Raw genomic sequence first — 17891 nt, 5'->3', positions numbered from 1 at the left:
TAGCTTTGACAACACAAAAAGCTTCCTTGGTTGCTATTCCTGCCTCCTTTGTTTCTGTGAAAGAGACCTCCCAGTTTGCCCCTCCCCTAGTGAAACCATGAGATGTTCTTGCGAACTTTACCCTTCACTCGGGAGCCAGTTGTTCCATGGGGCATGAATGTGGGGTTATCCAAATGGCCTTGGGCATCTCCCTGTCTGTACCCCTCACGCTGAAGGGTTTGGAGCTGAAATGCTTGCTGACCAATTCCCCTCCTCTGACATCCCCCAAAGACAGGGTAGTGGTTGGGCCTCATCCCAACTTCGGACAAACCGTGTTGGACTTTCATTATGGCCTTTGATTTTGGTCAGTCGCTGCTGCATGTCTTCCCCCAAAGCCAGCCTTGGGCTGGGGGGTGTGGTAATTTGTGCACCTTGAGGGTTAAGAGCTGGTAGCTACTGCTCAGAACTATGCAGTGTGGAAAGTCAAACCAGTTTGATCTGTGGCCTCTGGAGAAAAATCTGAGTCAAACTATGTTGTCCCGAAGGCGAAGTGGGTAAGAGTCTGCGTCTATTCCTGTGACAGGCCATCTTGAGATGACTTGCTTAGCATGATGGCAGCTCATCAGGTGTTTTCTGAAATTTAACAGGGGCTGCGGTCAAATGCCGTAGCAAAGCGGATGCTGCTTTCTGGGGCTGAGGTTTGGTCACTTTTCACCTGGCAGGGCTTCTCGACCCCTCTCAGCAGAGGTCACTGCTGGCTGCTCTCCTCCTGCAGTGGGGATCTGAGAGAGCCATTGCTGGGAAGGAAGGGATCAGCACAGCTATGCGAGGGCACTGTCCAGAAGTAACTCCTCTCCTTTGAGGTGGTCTCTTCATGTCCTTTCCTCATCTCTCCTCAGCCTAGTGCTGCTGGAAGCCAGCTGGGAAGCAGTGCTGGATCTGTCTGGCTTGCTGGATTTCTGGTTGCAGTACACATTCACGTGTGGCAGAATTGAAGATTACTTATTAATGGAAGTTTCTGGCCCTTGTGCTTCTGAAGATAAATGTCCAGACATGAACCAATGCAGAAATTCCTGAGTCTGCAGCCAGCCTGAAACAGTAGCTGGGGGAAGTAACTCTCCCACCACCCCTTTCAGTCTCATTGGGTGTTAGCTCAGGCTGATACATTGGTAAGCAGCACTGATTTTATTACAGATCCTCTACCCAAAGGAATGGATCGGGCAGGGGTAGGCAACCTATGGCACGCGTGCCAAGGGCAGCATGCGAGCTGATTTTCAGTGACGCTCACACTGCCCGGGTCCTGGCCACCGGTCCGGGGGGCTCTGCATTTTAATTTAATTTTAAATGAAGCTTCTTAAACATTTTGAAAAACCTTATTTACTTTACATACAACAATAGTTTAGTTATATATTATAGACTTTTAGAAAGAGACCTTCTTAAAACATTAAAATGTATTACTGGCACGCAAAACCTTAAATTAGAGTGAATAAATGAAGACTTGGCACACCACTTCTGAAAGGCTGCTGACCCCTGGGACGGGACGGACTGTGCCACTCCTCTTTGTGCCCACAGGGGGCAGTGAGCCCTCAGCAGAGGGGCAGGCTCAGCTGGGAGGAAAGTGTGATCCTAGAGCAGTGGTTCTCAAACTTTTGTACGGGTGACCCCTTTCATACAGCAAGCCTCTGAGTGTGACACCCCTCCCACCCCCTTCTATTGTAAATTGTTTTTAATTTATATTTAACACCATTAGAAATGCTGGGAGGCAAAGCGGGGTTTGAGGTGGAGGCTAACAGCTTGTGACCCTCCGCCCTAATAACCTCGCAACCCCCTGAGGGGTCCTGACCCCGAGTTTGAGAACCCCTGTCCTAGAGCAATGGGCTTGGTGTCAATACCTATGCAGGCTGGTTAGTGCCTCAAAGGAGAGCCCTCCCTGTGCCCATGGGCTTCAGTCCCCAAGAGCCAGCACTGGAGGGCTGGGATGGAAATGGTTCTGAAATCTGAACATAATAGTTTGGTATTTAGGGGAAATTGGTGACGAGCTTCAGCCCAGCTGATTGGCTTGTCTCAGTGAGGTTCTCAAGGTGCTCTTAGCCATGCAAAAGGTTAGAATCTGTGTGAAGGCTAGGCTTTGCCTCTACAATTCTGGACTCGCAGACTAGGTGGTGGGGAGAGCATGGGCATGGCCCACCATAAAGGTCTGAGATCAGCCAAACCTACTGCGGTAGCACCCTGGATTTTTGAGGCTGCCAGCCGTGCAAGCCCTGAGAAGGGTGTGTGGGGTCAGACGTTTCCTCAGTCTCCAAAGGGTTCAAGGGAATGAAAGAGGTATGGACTCATTTCAGCCCTCTCCCCTGGCTGGGGGTGTATTGAATTACCTCTTTTTTTTGTCTTTGCTTTTTTTGTCTCCAAATACCTGGACTCAGATCTCATCTCTAATACCAGCAGAATGAATCTCACCTGGCTCCCAAAGCCACCTCTCTGATTTGGCGCCATGTGGACTGGAATGGAAGGGGCTGTGGGTCAGGATTGAGGGGCATTGGCAGGTCTGCTTGCATAATTTGCCTGCCCCAGTTTATCAGTTCTTCTGCCATCCCAGCTGTATGATCCCATAACCTTCTTATTTTTGGAAGTGTCGGGGGTTGCCAGCAGAGTCCAGATTTGTGATCCTTCAGGCACCCTGCCAGCCCAGCCTCTGCTCCTTCCCTAAGGCTGTTGGGTGGTGGGGGGGAGGGTACGTAGATTTGTGTTGTGTGTGGAGGGGCTGGTGATGGTGTGTGTTAGTGCTCTAAGGGCCTGACTTTAGGTTGCAGGTGGTTGGATTGTCCCTGGAGGCATCCAGAGGGGCAGCTACCCTGCTCTGGAGTACGGTGGAGTTGACAGACTGGTTGGCATTGCAATGTCCTCCTTATCTAGTGCAGGCTGGTGTAGCCAGAGAACTGGTGGGTGGCCAGCAGAGTGCCTGGTTGGAGACCCAGCTGTGCCCTCTGGGGACTTGCCAGAGCTATTCACTTGGCTCAGTCCACAGACAGCTTATGGCTGAGCTCCTACTCAAGGGCGAGGGGTTGGCGGCTCTTGTGAAGGGGGGAGGGGAGGGGTGTGTATGGCAGGCTCCTCCCACAATGTTGGCTGTCGACTGAGTGTTTCCTGGGCATGGAGCCCACGTGTTGGCTTCATTCCCTTTGTTGGGCTGCTGTGACCTGTCCCCTTCGGGGAGCTCCTCCCGCTTCCTGTGCCCTGGAGCTCGTGGGCACTGGATTCACCTGTGCTGGAGGTATTGCTGGGCAGCTTCCATACTCAATGGCGTCTTTCTCTCCCCAGCTCCTGCCGGCACACGGTCCCCCAGCACCCACCCATCATCCCACTGTGATTGTACCAGCACCACCTCCTTCCCATCACGTCACCGTGGTAACCATGGGCCCATCCTCTGTAATCAACACAGTCTCTACGTCCAGGCAAAACCTGGACACCATTGTTCAGGTACGGGAGCAAATCTGGGAGGGAGGGAGAACTGGAGTATCTGTCAGAAGGGGAGTAGAACTGAGTAGGAAGAACTGGAGGTATCTGTCAGAAGGGGAGAATTCAGGACAGGGCACCTTCCAAGGCCAGGATTGTTCTTGGTGGGGAGAATTTGGGGGCCCCTGGGGGAATGTCTGGGCTTCTCCCCATAACCCCAACACTGAGTGAACCTCAGTGGTGCTTGTGGCTGAGACTCCCATGGGCTCAGGCTTGGAGATGGGGTTGCTTAGGAGAGAGCCGTCTGAACAGCGTCAGACCTTGCTGTTCCCACCCCGGATGTGTGGGCAGCATCCCACCTGTACTGGGCCCTGGGAGAGCAGTGATGCTTCCAGGAGAGAAGCAGCACTTCTAGTTCTCTTCTAGGCTGTCTCGGGAGGTCTGCCTTGCAGTCAGAGGCATGATTGCTGCAGGTGGAGGTATACCTGACAGCTTTAATCCAGCTGGCTCAAGCAGCATGGGCTTCAGCCCGGATTAGCTGCTAAAGTACGGTCCGTGCCGCTGCAGCTTCCCTGCTCCAGTAATCGAGCGAGCTAGATCAAAGGTAGCTTGGGTACGTGTGCACGAGCTGCGGTCACACCGCATGATCGTAGCATAACTACGTACCCCACAAGGGTCTGCAAACCCAGCTGTGTCTGGTGAGCAGCCAGTGTGATGCTGAGTGCTGGGGGGTAGCCAAGGGCTGCTGTGCACTGTATAGGCTGGATATCCCAGCCGCTCCCCAGCATGGTTCAGTTTTGCAGGGGAGGTTGGAACCAGACTGTGGTGGCATGTCTGACCCGGGATGCAGTATGTCTCCATCCAAGGTGCCCAAGGATGGGGCTAGATCATTGGCGCTGCAAAGCAGAGTAGTGACTAACTTTGTTGGAGACCCAGCCCAGAACTAGCAGGGGAGGGGAGTGATAGCAGCCTTTCTGGAGGAGACCCCTCTGGAGAACACGGGCACCAGGGGATAAACAGGCATAACTGGGTCGGTTCTTCTCCTGATGCTCTCCTCCCTGCCTCCCCCAGGGATGTAAGCCCCTGTGGCCAGGGTTCCCTCTCCACTCCCCTCACTGTTCCTTCCCCTTGACAGGCAATTCAGCACATTGAAGGGACGCAGGAAAAGCAGCTGCAGGAGGAGGAGCAGAGGCGTGCGGTCATCGTGACACCCGTCCGGGCGTGCCTGGAGCCCTCCAATTCCGACACTGCCTCCGACACAGAGGGGGACGACAGTGACTCCATGGATCAGAGCAAGGAAGATCCCTCAGGGGAGGGGGAGCTGCCCTGACACCCCCCCTAGCCAGCAGCAGGGAAAGGGGTGGGATTGGGGGAGGGGAATGTCAGAGAATATGCTGAAATTTTTAAAAAATACAATGCGATTTGGGTCTCTTTTATGACCTTTTTCAATACTGTAAATCGGAGTGCTAGAACCAGACACGCTGAAAGTTCATGCTGCAGTTGAAAGCAAACCAGGGGGCGGGAGGGGGTGCTGTGTCAGTGAACCAGCACTGGGGGAGGGTGGGGGGCTGTTTTTAACTAGAGATGGGCCAAAACTGGAACCCAGGATCTGAACTCAGATGAACTGTTTGGGGGTTCGGGTAACTGGGACCTGGAACCAAATCGCCTGTGGTTTTGTAAAACTCAAACCCAACTTACAGTAATCTTGCAAAAGTAGTCCCGGCTTTATCCAGCACTGGTGCGATGGATGGCGTGGCTGGTGCACGGGCGCTAGGCTGTTCATGGGCCTGCCTGAGTTCTTGTTTCTTGTTTGTTGGTAGTTTCTCTATTTTAAAAAAGGGGGGGAAAAAATAAAAATAAAAGGGACACCATCAACTGAAGTCCCATGGCACAGAACAAGTTGCCTACTCTCAAGCCGACTAGTGGAGAATAGAGAGGAATGTGTTGAGGTTACTTGGCGCATTTGGCGATGCTCTGTGTGTGGTCAGTTTCACTACTTCTCCTGCACCACTGGGCACTTCCCCTGAAAGAACCCACACATATGGCAACAGGGGCGAGAAAACACTTTCTAAAACAGGAAGATGGGATTGTAAGGCCACTGGAAGCATTTGGGGGGTAGGGGAGCAGGTGTAGTACTTGAAAGGACTCTGAACTCGCTTAAAAATTGACTAGATTTCAGTTTGGTGGTGTTGCTTTAGATTTAAAAAAAAAAAAAGAAAAAAAGAAAATCCCAACCTTACAAACCCACATCATTTCCAGCCCCGATGGCAGGAGATGCTCAACAAGACGATATCAACTTCATGTTCTTTATTTTTCCTTTGTTTCTTCCTAAAGCACTTAATCCATTTTGTGGGGTCTGCCCGGTCAGAAGAGCTGTTCTGTTCTGTGATTGTGTCGCTTCTGTTTCTTTTTTTCTGTTGTGTTTTGGTTTCCTTTCTCCCCTCCCCGCCCCCTTCCTGTTTGGCTGTAGGTTTAGGCCAGTGTTGTGTAGAGCCTTGTGGGTATTTGGTAGGTTCCTCCCCGGCCACAACTGTTTCTCTGTTTTTCTTTCATTTTTTGTATTTTTTTTTTTACGATTTTCAGGTCTTTGTGTTCATCGAGAAGCTATTATATTTTGTTAAGAAAGTGAAAAAAAAAAAAGGCTTGTGCCTTTGTAAAGAAACAAAATAAAGTTTGTACTTTGTTTTTTAGAATCTCTGCCTAGTGTAAAATCTGTGGGCTATGCATGAGCTATGTAAGCACAGGTAAGGGACGGCTCTGCCTCCCAGAGCAGGCTCCAGTCCTGCAGCTGGTGCCGAGAACTCCATGGCATCTTCTACACCACATGTCCCATCGCCGGCCCAGGAACTGCATCTGGCCACCTGCCCGCTCGTTCAACCTCTGCAGAATTTTGACTTCCACTTGCCTTGAGCCTCTAGCCTGAACGGCTGTGAAGAAAACCTTTTGAAATGGGAATCGACTAACCTGATAGTATTGTTACCTGAGTCTGCAGCAAGCTTGAAACCCTGGCTCCAGGTGCTGTGAACTCCCCCTCCACTCATAAGCCAAAAGGCGTGTTAATGCTAAAGCGCACTCCTTTTCTGTGCCAGTGGTAACTATTGGGCTGCTGATCACTCACGTGGGTGAGATGAGGTGGGTTAAGAATAAAATGCAGAGGGAGGAGAGGAGGAGGAATGGAGAGAAACTGAGGGAGAAACGAATGCAGACCGAGTAATGTGGTGGTGAAGTACTCCCCAGATAGGTCCAACTCCTTAGCTGCTGTAAATCAGCATCATTCTATTGACTTCCATGGGGCTACACCAGTTTAAACCTACTGAGGAATTGGCCTGGGATACCTGACAGCTAATCTTCGTTATCTCACAGAGGCCGTGATATTCTACCCCTTAATTTTGTGCCAGCTCCCGCTGCCGTCGGGAACTCTGCTGTGGGTAGATGATAGGATCTGTCGTAAACTTCCTCCTCTCCTGCTCAGGGTTGTGAATCTGAGGCACTCCCTTGGCCTTGCCTTCATGCTAAGATTTTCAAAAATAGCTGCCTCAAGTGAGTGAGCTGCCTGATCCAAGAGCCCTGTGCATCTGCACCTCCCTTTCCTGCCCCTGAGCTGCTGGGTGCTCAGCACTCATGGACATTCAGCTCCTCTGTGAGCCTAACTTCTTGAAGATCTCTGTGTCACTCAGGCTTTCTGTGTGGGGTGGCAGATGGGCACAGCCATGTGATTGCTGCTCCTGTGATTACTGCTCCTGTGCGTGCTCCCACACTCGCTCTTGCAGCTATAGCCCTGACTTTGCCATCCTGTTACTGGATCCTTGGGGGACACCCAAATAAGCTGCATTTCGAAATGCATTACAGCCCCCTCTCCCCAGCAAAGGTTTATGTGAAATGAGTAAAGGTTACAAATCATTCAATCAAAGAACCTCCTCTGTCTTCAGGTTTTGCACAGCTGCACATCACTGTAGCATTGGTGCACCTACTGGACACAATAGATAAGCAATAGCAAAGTCCCTAGTGAACTCTCTGGCTCTTTGCCCCCTGTGGGGGTTAGTGGAAGCCCTGCTTGGGATATGCTCTCAGTTTTTGATGGGAAGGAGGGGATGCAGTGGTTAGGGTGACAGAGGAAGTTTTCAAGTGACCAGCCACCACACTCACCTTGTCTTCGGAAGTTCTTTCTGCCGGATGCCCTTGACTGAGAATGCTTTGACTGCCTTTTGCATAGTTCGATCTGTATTACCCCAGCCTCTAAGTCTCCTGCTTCCATGGCCCCTTGGTTCGGGTAGGGCCCAGCACTGGGGTGCTGTAGAAATCCAGCGACCTGGCAGCAGCAACCAGATCAATGTAGTGAGCCCTGTGAATGTGGTGACTTAGCCCTGGTCTACACTACAAGTTTAGGTTGAATTTAGCAGCCTTAGATCGATGTAACCCTGCACCTATCCACACAACGAAGCCATTTTTGTCAACTTAATGGGCTCTTAAAATCTATTTCTGTACTTCTCCCTGACGAGGGGATTAGCACTGAAATAGACATCGCTGAGTCGAATTTGGGGTAGTGTGGAAGCAATTCGACAGTATTGGCCTCCAGGAGCTATCCCAGTGCTCCAGTGTGACCACTCTGGACAGCACTCTCCATTCGGATGCACTGGCCAGGTAGACAGGAAAACCCCCGTGAACTTTTGAATTTCATTTTCTGTTTGGCCACCGTGGCAAGCTGATCAGCACAGCTAACCATGCAGATCTCATCAGCAGAGGTGACCATGGAGTCCCAGAATCGCAAAAGTGCTCCAACGTGGACTGAACATGAGGTACTGGATCTGATCGCTGTATGGGGAGACAAATCCGTGCTATCAGAACTCAGTTCCAAAAGACGAAATGCCACAATATTTGAAAAAATCTCCAAGGGCATGAAGAACAGAGACTATAACAGGGACCCACAGCAGTGCCGTGTGAAACTTAAGGAGCTCAGGCAAGCCTACCAAAAAATCAGAGGCAAATGCCCGCTCGGGGTCAGAGCCCCAGATATGCCGCTTCTATGATGAGCTGAATGCAATCCTAGGGGGTGCCCCTACAACTACCCCACACCTGTACGTGGACTCCTGCAAGGGAGTCTTACGCAACAGGGATGATGATTTTGGGGACGAGGAAGATGATAGTGCACACACCAGGCAAGCGGAGAAACTGTTCTCCCCGACAGCCAGGAACTGTTTATCACCCTGGAGCCAATACCCTCCCAAGCTGGGCTCCTGGACCTTGAAGGCAGAGAAGGCACTTCTGGTGAGTGTACCTTTGTAAATATAATACATGGTTTAAAAGCAAGCAGGTTTAATGATTAATTTGTCCTGAAGACTTGGGATGCATTTGTGGCCAGTATAGTCTGTTAATGTGTCTGGGGATGGAGTGGAAATCCTCCAGGGACATCTCAAGGAAGCTCTCCTGGAGGTTACTCCCAAAGCCTTTGCAAAAGGTTTCTGGGGAGGGCAGCTTAATTGCATCCTCCATGGTAGGACACTTTACCACACCAGGCCAGTAGCACGTAGTCTGGAATCCTTGCATAAGAAAGCATGGCCACGTGTGGTCTGGTGTTTGCTGGCATTCAAGCAACATCCGTTCTTTATCTCTGTGTTATCCTCAGGAGAGTGATATATCATTCATGGTCACCTGGTTGAAATAGGGGAATTTTATTAAGGGGACATTCAGAGGTGGCCATTCCTGCTGGGCTGTTTGCCTGTGGCCACGTGGTGTGGGGAGGGGTGAAGCGATCATCCCAGAGAATTGAGTGTGTGTGGGGGGTGAGTTTAGTTGGGTTTGTGCTGCATGTTAACCCGAAAACATCGGCCCCTCCTTTTAAATGGCCAATGTCTTCTTCAGTTTTACTCTCCCTTTTTTTCCTCCCGCAGCTGCAAATGTTTCAACGCTGCCACTAGCATCTCTGTCCCAGAGGCTAGCGCAGATTAGAAGGTGAAAAAAACGCACTCGCGATGAAATGTTCTCTGAGCTCATGCAGTTCACCCGCACTGAAAGAGCCCAGCAGAATGCATGGAGGCAGACAATGGCAGAGTCCAGGAAAGCACAAAATGAATGCGAGGACAGGAGGGACGCACAAGAGGATAGATAGCTGGAGCAACAGGAGAGGTGATGGCAGCATGATGAGAGGCGGCAGGATGCAATGCTGAGGCTACTGGAGGATCAAACTGATATGCTCCGGCGTATCGTTGAGCTGCAGGAAAGGCACAGACTGCCACTGTAGCCCCTGTGTAATCAACTGCCCTCCTCCCCAAGTTCCATAGCCTCCTCACCCAGATGCCCAAGAACATGGGGATGGGGGGGACGACGCTCTGGGCACCCAACCACTCCACCCCAGAGGACTGCCCAAGCAACAGAAGGCTGGCATTCAATAAGTTTTGAAGTGCAGTGTGGCCTTGTCCTTCCCTCCTCCCCACCTTCCCCACCTCACCCAGTGCTTCCCTTCTCCCCCGCCCCTCCCAGGCTACCTTGGCAGTTATCCTCCTATTTGTGTGACGAATTAATAAAGAATGCATGAATTTGAAACAACAATGACTTTATTGCCTCTGCAAGCGGTGATCGAAGGGGGAAGGGGAGGGCGGTTGGCTTACAGGGAAGTAGAGTGAACCAAGGGGGCGGGTTTTCATCAAGGAGAAACAAACAGAACTGTCACACCGTAGCCTGGTCAGCCATGAAACTGGTTTTCAGAGCTTCTCTGATGCGCAGAGCGCCCTGCTGTGCTCTTCTAACCACCCTGGTGTCTGGCTGCGTGTAATCAGTGGCGAGGCGATTTGCCATCCTGCCATAAATGTCTCTCCCTTACTCTCACATATATTGTGGAGTACACAGCAAGCAGCAATAACGATGGGAATATTGGTTTTTCTGTGGTCTAACAGAGTCAGTAAACTGCACCAGCACACTTTTAAATATCCAAATGCACATTCTACCACCATTCTGCACTTGCTCAGCCTATAGTTGAACAGCTCCTGACTACTGTCCAGGCTGCCTGTGTATGGCTTCATGAGCCATGGCATTAAGGGGTAGGCTGGGTCCCCAAGGATAGCTATAGGCATTTCAACATCCCCAACGGTTATTTTCTGGTCTGGAAAGTAAGTCCCTTGCTGCAGCTTTTCAGACAGACCAGAGTTCCTGAAGATGCGAGCGTCATGCACCTTTCCCGGCCATCCCACATTGGTGTTGGTGAAACATCCCTTGTGATCCACCAGTGCTTGCAGCACCGTTGAAAAGTACCACTTGCGGTTTATGTACTGGCTGCCTTGGTGCTCCAGTTCCAAGATAGGGATATGCGTTCCCACAGTTAGGGAATCCCATTGCAGCAAAGCTATCCACAATGGTCTGCACGTTTTCCAAAGTCACTACCCTTGATAGCAGCTGGTCAATGATGGCTACTTGGATCACAGCAGCCCCCCCAGTAGATTTGCCCACTTCAAATTGATTCCTGACTGACCAGTAGCTGTCTGGTGTAGCAAGCTTCCAGAGGGCTATCACCACTCGCTTGTGAACTGTGAGGGCTGCTCTCACCTTGGTATTCCTGTGTTTCAGGGCAGGGGAAAGCAAGTCACAAAGTTCCAGGAAAGAGCCCTTACGCATATGAAAGTTTCACAGCCACTGGGAATCATCCCAGACCTGCAACACTATGCTCCAGTCTGTGCTTGTTTCCCGGGTTCAGAATCAGCGTTCCATGGCATGAGGAGGGCCACTGCAAAGACGGGGGGAGGAATAGCTCAGTGGTTTGAGCACTGGCCTGCTAAACCCAGGGTTGTGAGCACAATCCTTGAGCCAGGCTATTTAGGGATCTCGGGCAAAAATTGGGGATTGGTCCTGCTTTGAGCAGGGGGTTGGACTAGATGATCTCCTGAGGTCCCTTCCGACCCTGATATTCTACGATTTTATGATATTTTGCGCCCTAGGCGAAACTTCCACCTTGTGCCCCACTGCCCCACACATTGGTTCATTCAGGGGCAAATCCCAACGAGCCTTTATAGACCCCAGGGGCCAGCTGTGCCCAGCGGCTGCTTCCCCAGACCAGGTTTCCCCCCTCCCCCTGCCTGAACTCCCTTGGACGGTGCACAGCCCCCCCCCCCGCGAGCCCTGCCCTGCCCCACCCCACCCCACCCCACCCCAGCGGCCCCCTCCCCAAGTCCACTCACTGGCTTTGCTGGGCTTGGGCTACTGCAGCAGCCTGGAAGGGAGGAGCCGCCTTCTGGAAGCACCGGAGAGCCAGAGCGTCCCACTTGCCGCGGCGGCGAGCCCCAGCCATGGAGGAGCCGGCGCGGGTCAGGGGGGCAGCAGCCCTGCAAAGGCGGCAGCAGCACTAGCGGGGAGCAGCCCCGCCCCCCAGCCCCTCCTGCCCAGGCTGTAGCCTGGCACCCCCCCCCGGGGCCCCCATGCGCCCCCCGGTTCCCCCCTCGCCTCAACAATAACAAAAAAGGATGGGGGGGAGAGCCCTGCCCTAGTCCCGCCCCCATCCACTCACTCCCACTTCCCACCCCCTGACTGCCCCCCTCAGAACCCCCAACCCCCCCCTCCGCTCCTTGTCCCCTGACTGCCCCCTCCTGGGACCCCTGCCCCTAACTGCCCCCCAGAACCCCACCCCCTACCTGAGCCTCCCTGTTCCTTGTCCCCTGACTGCCCCCTCCTGAGACACCCCCTACCCTAACTGCCCCCCTAGGGCCCTACCCCCTACCTGTCTCCTGACTGCCCCAACCCTTAGCCACACCCCTGCCCCCAGACAGACCCCGGGACTCCCATGCCCCATCCAACCACTCCCCGCCCCCTGACAGGACCCCCAGAACTCCCGACCCATTTAACCCCCCCTGCTCCCTGTCCCCTGACTGCTCCGATCCCTCTCCGCACCCCCGCCCCCTGACAGGCCCCCCCCGAACTCCCGAGCTCCCTGACTGCCCCCGGCCGGGACTCCCCTCACCATGCCCATGCCGGTCAGACACCGGCTCCACGTGGAGGCAAAACACGTTGCCGGGCTGCCGCGTGCACAGCCCCTCCCCCACAGAGTGCTGAGGCAGCGGGAGGGGCGGCGGCGGCAGCTCCCATGCCCGGGAGCCACAGAGCCCGAGCGCGGCGAGGAGGGAGCCGGGGGGCGCATGGGGGCCGCTGCCCGCATGCACCTGCTGCAGCCTGCAGGAGCCCGGGGGGAGGGGGCGCCAGGCTGCAGCCTGGGCAGGAGGGGCTGGGGGCGCGGCTGCTCCCCGCTAGCAGCACCGCCGCCTTTGCAGGGCTGCTGCCCCCCTGTGCCGCACCGTCTCCTCCACGGCTGGGGCTCGCTGCTCCCGCAAGCTGACGCTCTGGCTCTCCGGTGCCTCCGGAGGGCGGCTCCTCCCTGCCGACCCGGAGCACCGCTTCTTGGCGCCCCCAACCACTTGGCGTCCTAGGCGACCGCCTAGTTCCCCTAGCGGTTGTACTAGCCCTGGGCATGAGCCTGCCCCATTGCCACCAGGATGGCCAAATTGCCGGGGCCCGTGCTTTGAGAGAAGTCTGTGTCCATGTCCTCATCACTCTCATCACCCAGCTGCCGTCGCCTCCTCACCTGCTTTTGCAGGTTCTGGTTCTGCATATACTGCATAATAATGAACGAGGTGTTTACAATGCTCATAACTGCCACGGTGATCCGAGCGGGCTGCATGCTTGCCGTGGTATGGCGTTTGCAGGAGAGCAGAGTTGCAGGGGAAGCGGTGGTTGGATGACAGACCTATTGCACTGTCTGCTGCCAGGACACAACAGCTGAGTGGGCTGCACACTTGTCGTGGTCTGGCGAGACAAGAGCAGCCTAGCAGAGTTGCAGCGGAATCGGCGGATGACGACAGTCATGTAGAGGATCTGCGAGACCACCAGGAGAGCAGGAGAGCAGAGATGACAACAGTTTGCAGCCCTACTGCACCGTCTGTTGAAAACAGTATGGTGCCAGCACGGAAAAAAGGGGCGAAACGATTGTCTGCCGTTGCTTTCACGGAGGGAGGAGTGACTGACAACATGTACCCAAAACCACTCGCAACAATGTTTTTGCCCCATCGGGCATTGGGAGCTCAACCCAGAATTCCAATGGGCAGCGGAGACTGCGGGAACTGTGGGATAACTACCCACAGTGCAACACTCTGAAAGTCGACGCTAGCCACGGTAACTATGGACGCACTCCGCTGACTTAATGCGCTTAGTAGGGACACACATAATCGGTTGTATAAAATCGCTTTCTAAAAAATTGACTTCTATAAATTCAACCTAATTTCGTAGTGTAGACCTACCCTTAGTGGGAGTCTGTGACTGGCACTGAGAACAATGGTAGCAGAGCCATGGTTTCCATCCATGGGGGTTGGAGATTCCTGGGCCTCGGGTAGCAAGTCCTTGCAAAGCCCAGAGACATCCTAATAGTCCCACACTAGCTCTGACAAATGGCATTCAGCTCCGTTGTAGGCCATGGCTGAATCCTGCTGGATCAAGACCATGGCATCAGCTCATCACTCTGAGCCAGGGCACTGCGCCCCAACCCAGTCTGGGACCTGCTGCCGGGCAGAGATCTGTAGATGTGTCCCTGAGCCAGTGGCTATCTGTCTACAATGCAAAAGGTTTGCAATGTGGTGCACTCAGGCCCAGCCCTTGACTTGCACTGGACCCAGGCTGCTTGGCTGCCTGCCTCCATCTGCCTGAGGGCAGCACACAGACCCACCCCATTCGGGCATGTTGCACAGCGTGTGGTGGTCGAAGATAAGCAGCCTCTCTGCAGCCCCTGGTTGTTGGGTTGCCCAGGGCTTGGCGCTTCAGAACCCTCCCAGCAAGAGGCCCCTAGGTCATGGAATATTAATGAGCCCTGTCCAAGCTGCTGAAGTCCTTTATGAACCGCTCTGGTTCTCTTACATGGGAGGCTATTTTCCAGCCAGCTGGGACTCTCCAAATGAGTGAACTTCAGGCCCTAGCTCCTGACTGTCACTTTCTACCCGACTTACAAGGATGAGCGGATGTGGAACAGAAGCCAGAATAGGGAAAGAACACATTCAAGAATATTTAGACAGTAGATGTACTCAAGTCACTACAGCAAGAGGAAATCCACCCTAGGGTACTTAAGGAACTAGCTGACGCACTCTCAGAACCATTGGCTATTATCTTTGAGAACTCCTGGAGGCCCCAGAGGACTGGGGAAGGGCAAACAAAGCTCCTATCTTTAGAAAGGGGAACAGAGAGAACATGGGGAATTATAGACCAGTCAGCCTGACTTTGAAACCTGGAAAGATACTGGAACAAATTGTTAAACAATCAGTTTGTAAGCACCTAGAGGATCAGAAGGTGATAAGTAATAACTAACACAATTTGTCAAGAACAAATCATGCCAAACCAGCCTAATTTCCTTCTTGACAGAGTTACTGGCCTAGTGGATGGTGAGAAAGCTGAAGATGTGATATACCTTGTTTATTTGGGGTAAGGCTTTTGCCACAGTCCCACAGGCTGTTCTCATAAGCAAACTAGGGGCATATGGTTTAGATCAGGGGTCGGCAACCTTTTAGAAGTGGTGTGCCAAGTCTTCATTTATTCACTTGAATTTAAGGTTTCGCATGCCAATACTACATTTTAACGTTTTTTAGAAGGTCTCTCTCTATAAATCTATATATTATATAACTAAACTATTGTCGTATGTAAACCAGGTTTTCAAAATGTTTAAGAAGCTTCATTTAAAATTAAATTAAAATGCTGATCTTACACCGCCGGCCCGCTCAGCCCGCTGCCGGCCTGGAGTTCCGTTCACCTAGGCCAGCAGCGGGCTGAGCGGGGCCTGCGGCTGGGACCCCAGCTGGCAAGGGGCTTGCAGCCAGAACCCCAGACCGGCAGCAGGCTGAGCGGGGCCGGCGGCGGGAACCCCAGACCAGCAGTCAGCTGAGCAGCTCAGCCCGCTGCCAGTCTGGGGTTCTGTCCGCTGGCTCCTGCCAGCCAGGGTCCCGGCTGCTGGCCCTGCTCAGCCCGCTGCCAGTCTGGGGTTCCGTCCGCTGGCTCCTGCCAGCCAGGGTCCTGGCTGCTGGCCCTGCTCAGCCCGCTGCCGGTCTGGGGCCTGGCCCTGTCCACATAGAGTAGGTACCTACTTTCTCCCTGGTTGTGGCCCATTCTCTTCCTCTCTCTGTACTGAGATGAGGGTGGGAGTGGACTGAGAACAGGGCTGGGGGTGAAGGAGCAGGCTGGGGGTTGGGGTGCAGGGTCTGGCCAGGGGCTAGAATGAGGGAGGGGGCTCAGGGTTGGGGCAGGAGGTTTGGGTGTGGAGTGCTTACCTGGGCAGCTCCCCTTTGGTGCAAGGGGTGCAGGTGGGAATGCGGGGGTGTGTGTGTGTGCAGGAGCTCCCGTTTGGTGCTCAGGGTGGGGTGAGGATGTGGATGTGGGGGGTGCAAGAGTCAGAGCATGGGACTGGGGGTGTGTGAGGAGGGTGCAGGAGTCAGGGCAGGGGGCTGGAGGGGCTGGGTATGTGTGGGGGGTGCCAGAGTCAGGGCTGGGGTTGTGGGGGGGTGCAGGAGTCAGGGCACGGGGCTGGGGTATGGGGGGGTGCAGGGGTGAGGGCAGAGGGCTGGGTGTGTGTGAGGAGGGTTCATGGGTCAGGGCAGAGGGCTGGGAGGTGTGGGGGGTTCAGGGTCAGGGCAGAGGGCTGGGGGTGTGGTCTGGGGTCGTGGGAGTGCTCCCAGCCACCTGCCCTGAGCGTCTCACGGCAGGGGGCTGGAGGGGATATGCCCATTCCTCCCCCTTCCCCAACGAGCACGCTGCGGCTCTGCTTTTCCCTCTCCCTGTCTGTAGTAAGGGCCATCAGCTGATTGGCCGCAGGCAGGGAGAGGAGGAGGGGGAGGAACCCAGCACGCTGGGGGAAGAGGCGGGGGGAGGGGGAAGCTTACCTGCCCTGCAAGGAGAGAGCGGTGGGCGGGGGCAGTGAAGAGTGGGCCAGGCTGGGCAGGATTTTTAATTGCACGCTGCTGTCCCCGGCAGACATTAAAAATTGGCTCACGTGCCATCTTTGGCACGCGTGCCATCGGTTGCCGACCCCTGGTTTAGATGATACTACTATAAGGTGATCATACTGTCTACTTTCATTAAAATGTCTTGCAAGATAAAGGTATAAGCGGGGATTTGTAGCCCGCTTTTCTCTGTCTTCAAGACACACTGGAGTGGAAGCCTGGTCCCACTGATGTTAATGGCAACACTTCTATTGAAGAGTCTCAGGAAGAAATTCTGGGAGTAACACACTGCCCTTAGGTGGTATAACCGGTTGAAAGACCCAGGCTCAAAGAATAGTTACCAATGGCTTGCTATGAAACTGGGAAGATGATTCTAGTGGGGTCGTGTAGCGGTCAGGCTTGGGCCTGGTACAAGACAAACTTTTCGTTAATGACTTGGAGTGGAGATTAAAATTTGCACATGCCAAGCTGCCAAGATGGGAGGGGTTGTGAGGACAGAATTAGAATTCAAACCAGCCTTGACAAACTAGAGAATTGTTTTGAAATCAAAAAGCTGAAATTCAATAAAGACAAGTGCAAAGTACATCAGTTAAGAAGGAAAAACCAAAGGCACAACTACAAAATGGGGAATCCCAGGCTAGGTGGTAGCACTGCTGAAAAGGATTTGGGGATTATAATGGATCACAAACTGAGTATGAGCCAACAATATGATGCAGTTGCAAAAAATACTAATGTATTTCTGGGATATATTCACAGGAAAGTCATATATAAGAGATGGGAGGTAACTGTCCTGCTCTTCCGAGCAGTGGTAAGGAGTATTGTGCCCAGTTTTGTGCTTAAGCTAGGTCTGTCTGTCTGTCTCTCTCTCTCTCTCACACACACACACACAGTGTGTGTCTGTCTCACACACACCTGTACCACCTGGCATTTTGGAAAATGGAGGGAGTGATGTGCTCCAGTGGGATAGCGTGGGTTCACCATCATGTTCAGTTTCCGCAGGGAATGTTTGCAGCCACTGCCATGTGTCTGTTGTGCCTTCTCCCTCTGCTAGTGCTGCCTTGTAGAGTGTGAGGCTACATTAACAACAATGTGTTAACCCTTGAGGGTTCAGCCGAGTGTGAGTTCATCATTTAGCAGCAAGGCATTCCCTGGGAAATATCCCACCCTCTGACTCCAACCAATCTCAACCAAGCTTCACAATTATCATTGCTGTGTACAGTATTAAATTGTTTGTTTAAAACTTATACTGTGTATATGTGTGTATATATCTATATCTATACATAAAAATATAGTCTTTTGTTTGGTGAAAATTTTTTTCCTGGAACCTAACCCCACCTATTTACATGAATTCTTACGTGGAAATTGGATTAGCTTAACATTGTTTTGCTTAAAGTAGCATTTTTCAGGAACATAACTTCAACGTTAAGCGAGGAGTTACTGTAGTTCCCCTTTCTGAAATTAAATGCTACTGTGTTGGGCTTCTTCGGTATTTTCCCTCCCACAAGGATGTTA

General features: G+C 53.0%; 1 protein-coding gene across 2 annotated transcripts in view; it reads left to right on the top strand.

Annotated features, from left to right (window-relative positions):
* Nucleotides 1–6125, top strand: part of TFAP4 (transcription factor AP-4) — a 39047-nt gene extending 32922 nt beyond the window's left edge. For both annotated transcript variants that reach the window (XM_077827905.1, XM_077827904.1), the window contains exons 6-7: nt 3298–3456; nt 4568–6125. In XM_077827905.1, the coding sequence (XP_077684031.1) occupies nt 3298–3456; nt 4568–4762 (354 nt within the window). In that variant the 3' untranslated portion in view covers nt 4763–6125. The remainder of the gene's footprint in view (nt 1–3297; nt 3457–4567) is intronic.
* Nucleotides 6126–17891: the final 11766 nt, after the last annotated feature.

The sequence above is a fragment of the Eretmochelys imbricata genome, chromosome 10 (genome assembly GCF_965152235.1).
Source record: "Eretmochelys imbricata isolate rEreImb1 chromosome 10, rEreImb1.hap1, whole genome shotgun sequence".
In the NCBI taxonomy this organism is placed as follows: Eukaryota; Metazoa; Chordata; order Testudines; family Cheloniidae; genus Eretmochelys; species Eretmochelys imbricata.
This window is presented reverse-complemented; position numbering and strand designations above follow the sequence as displayed.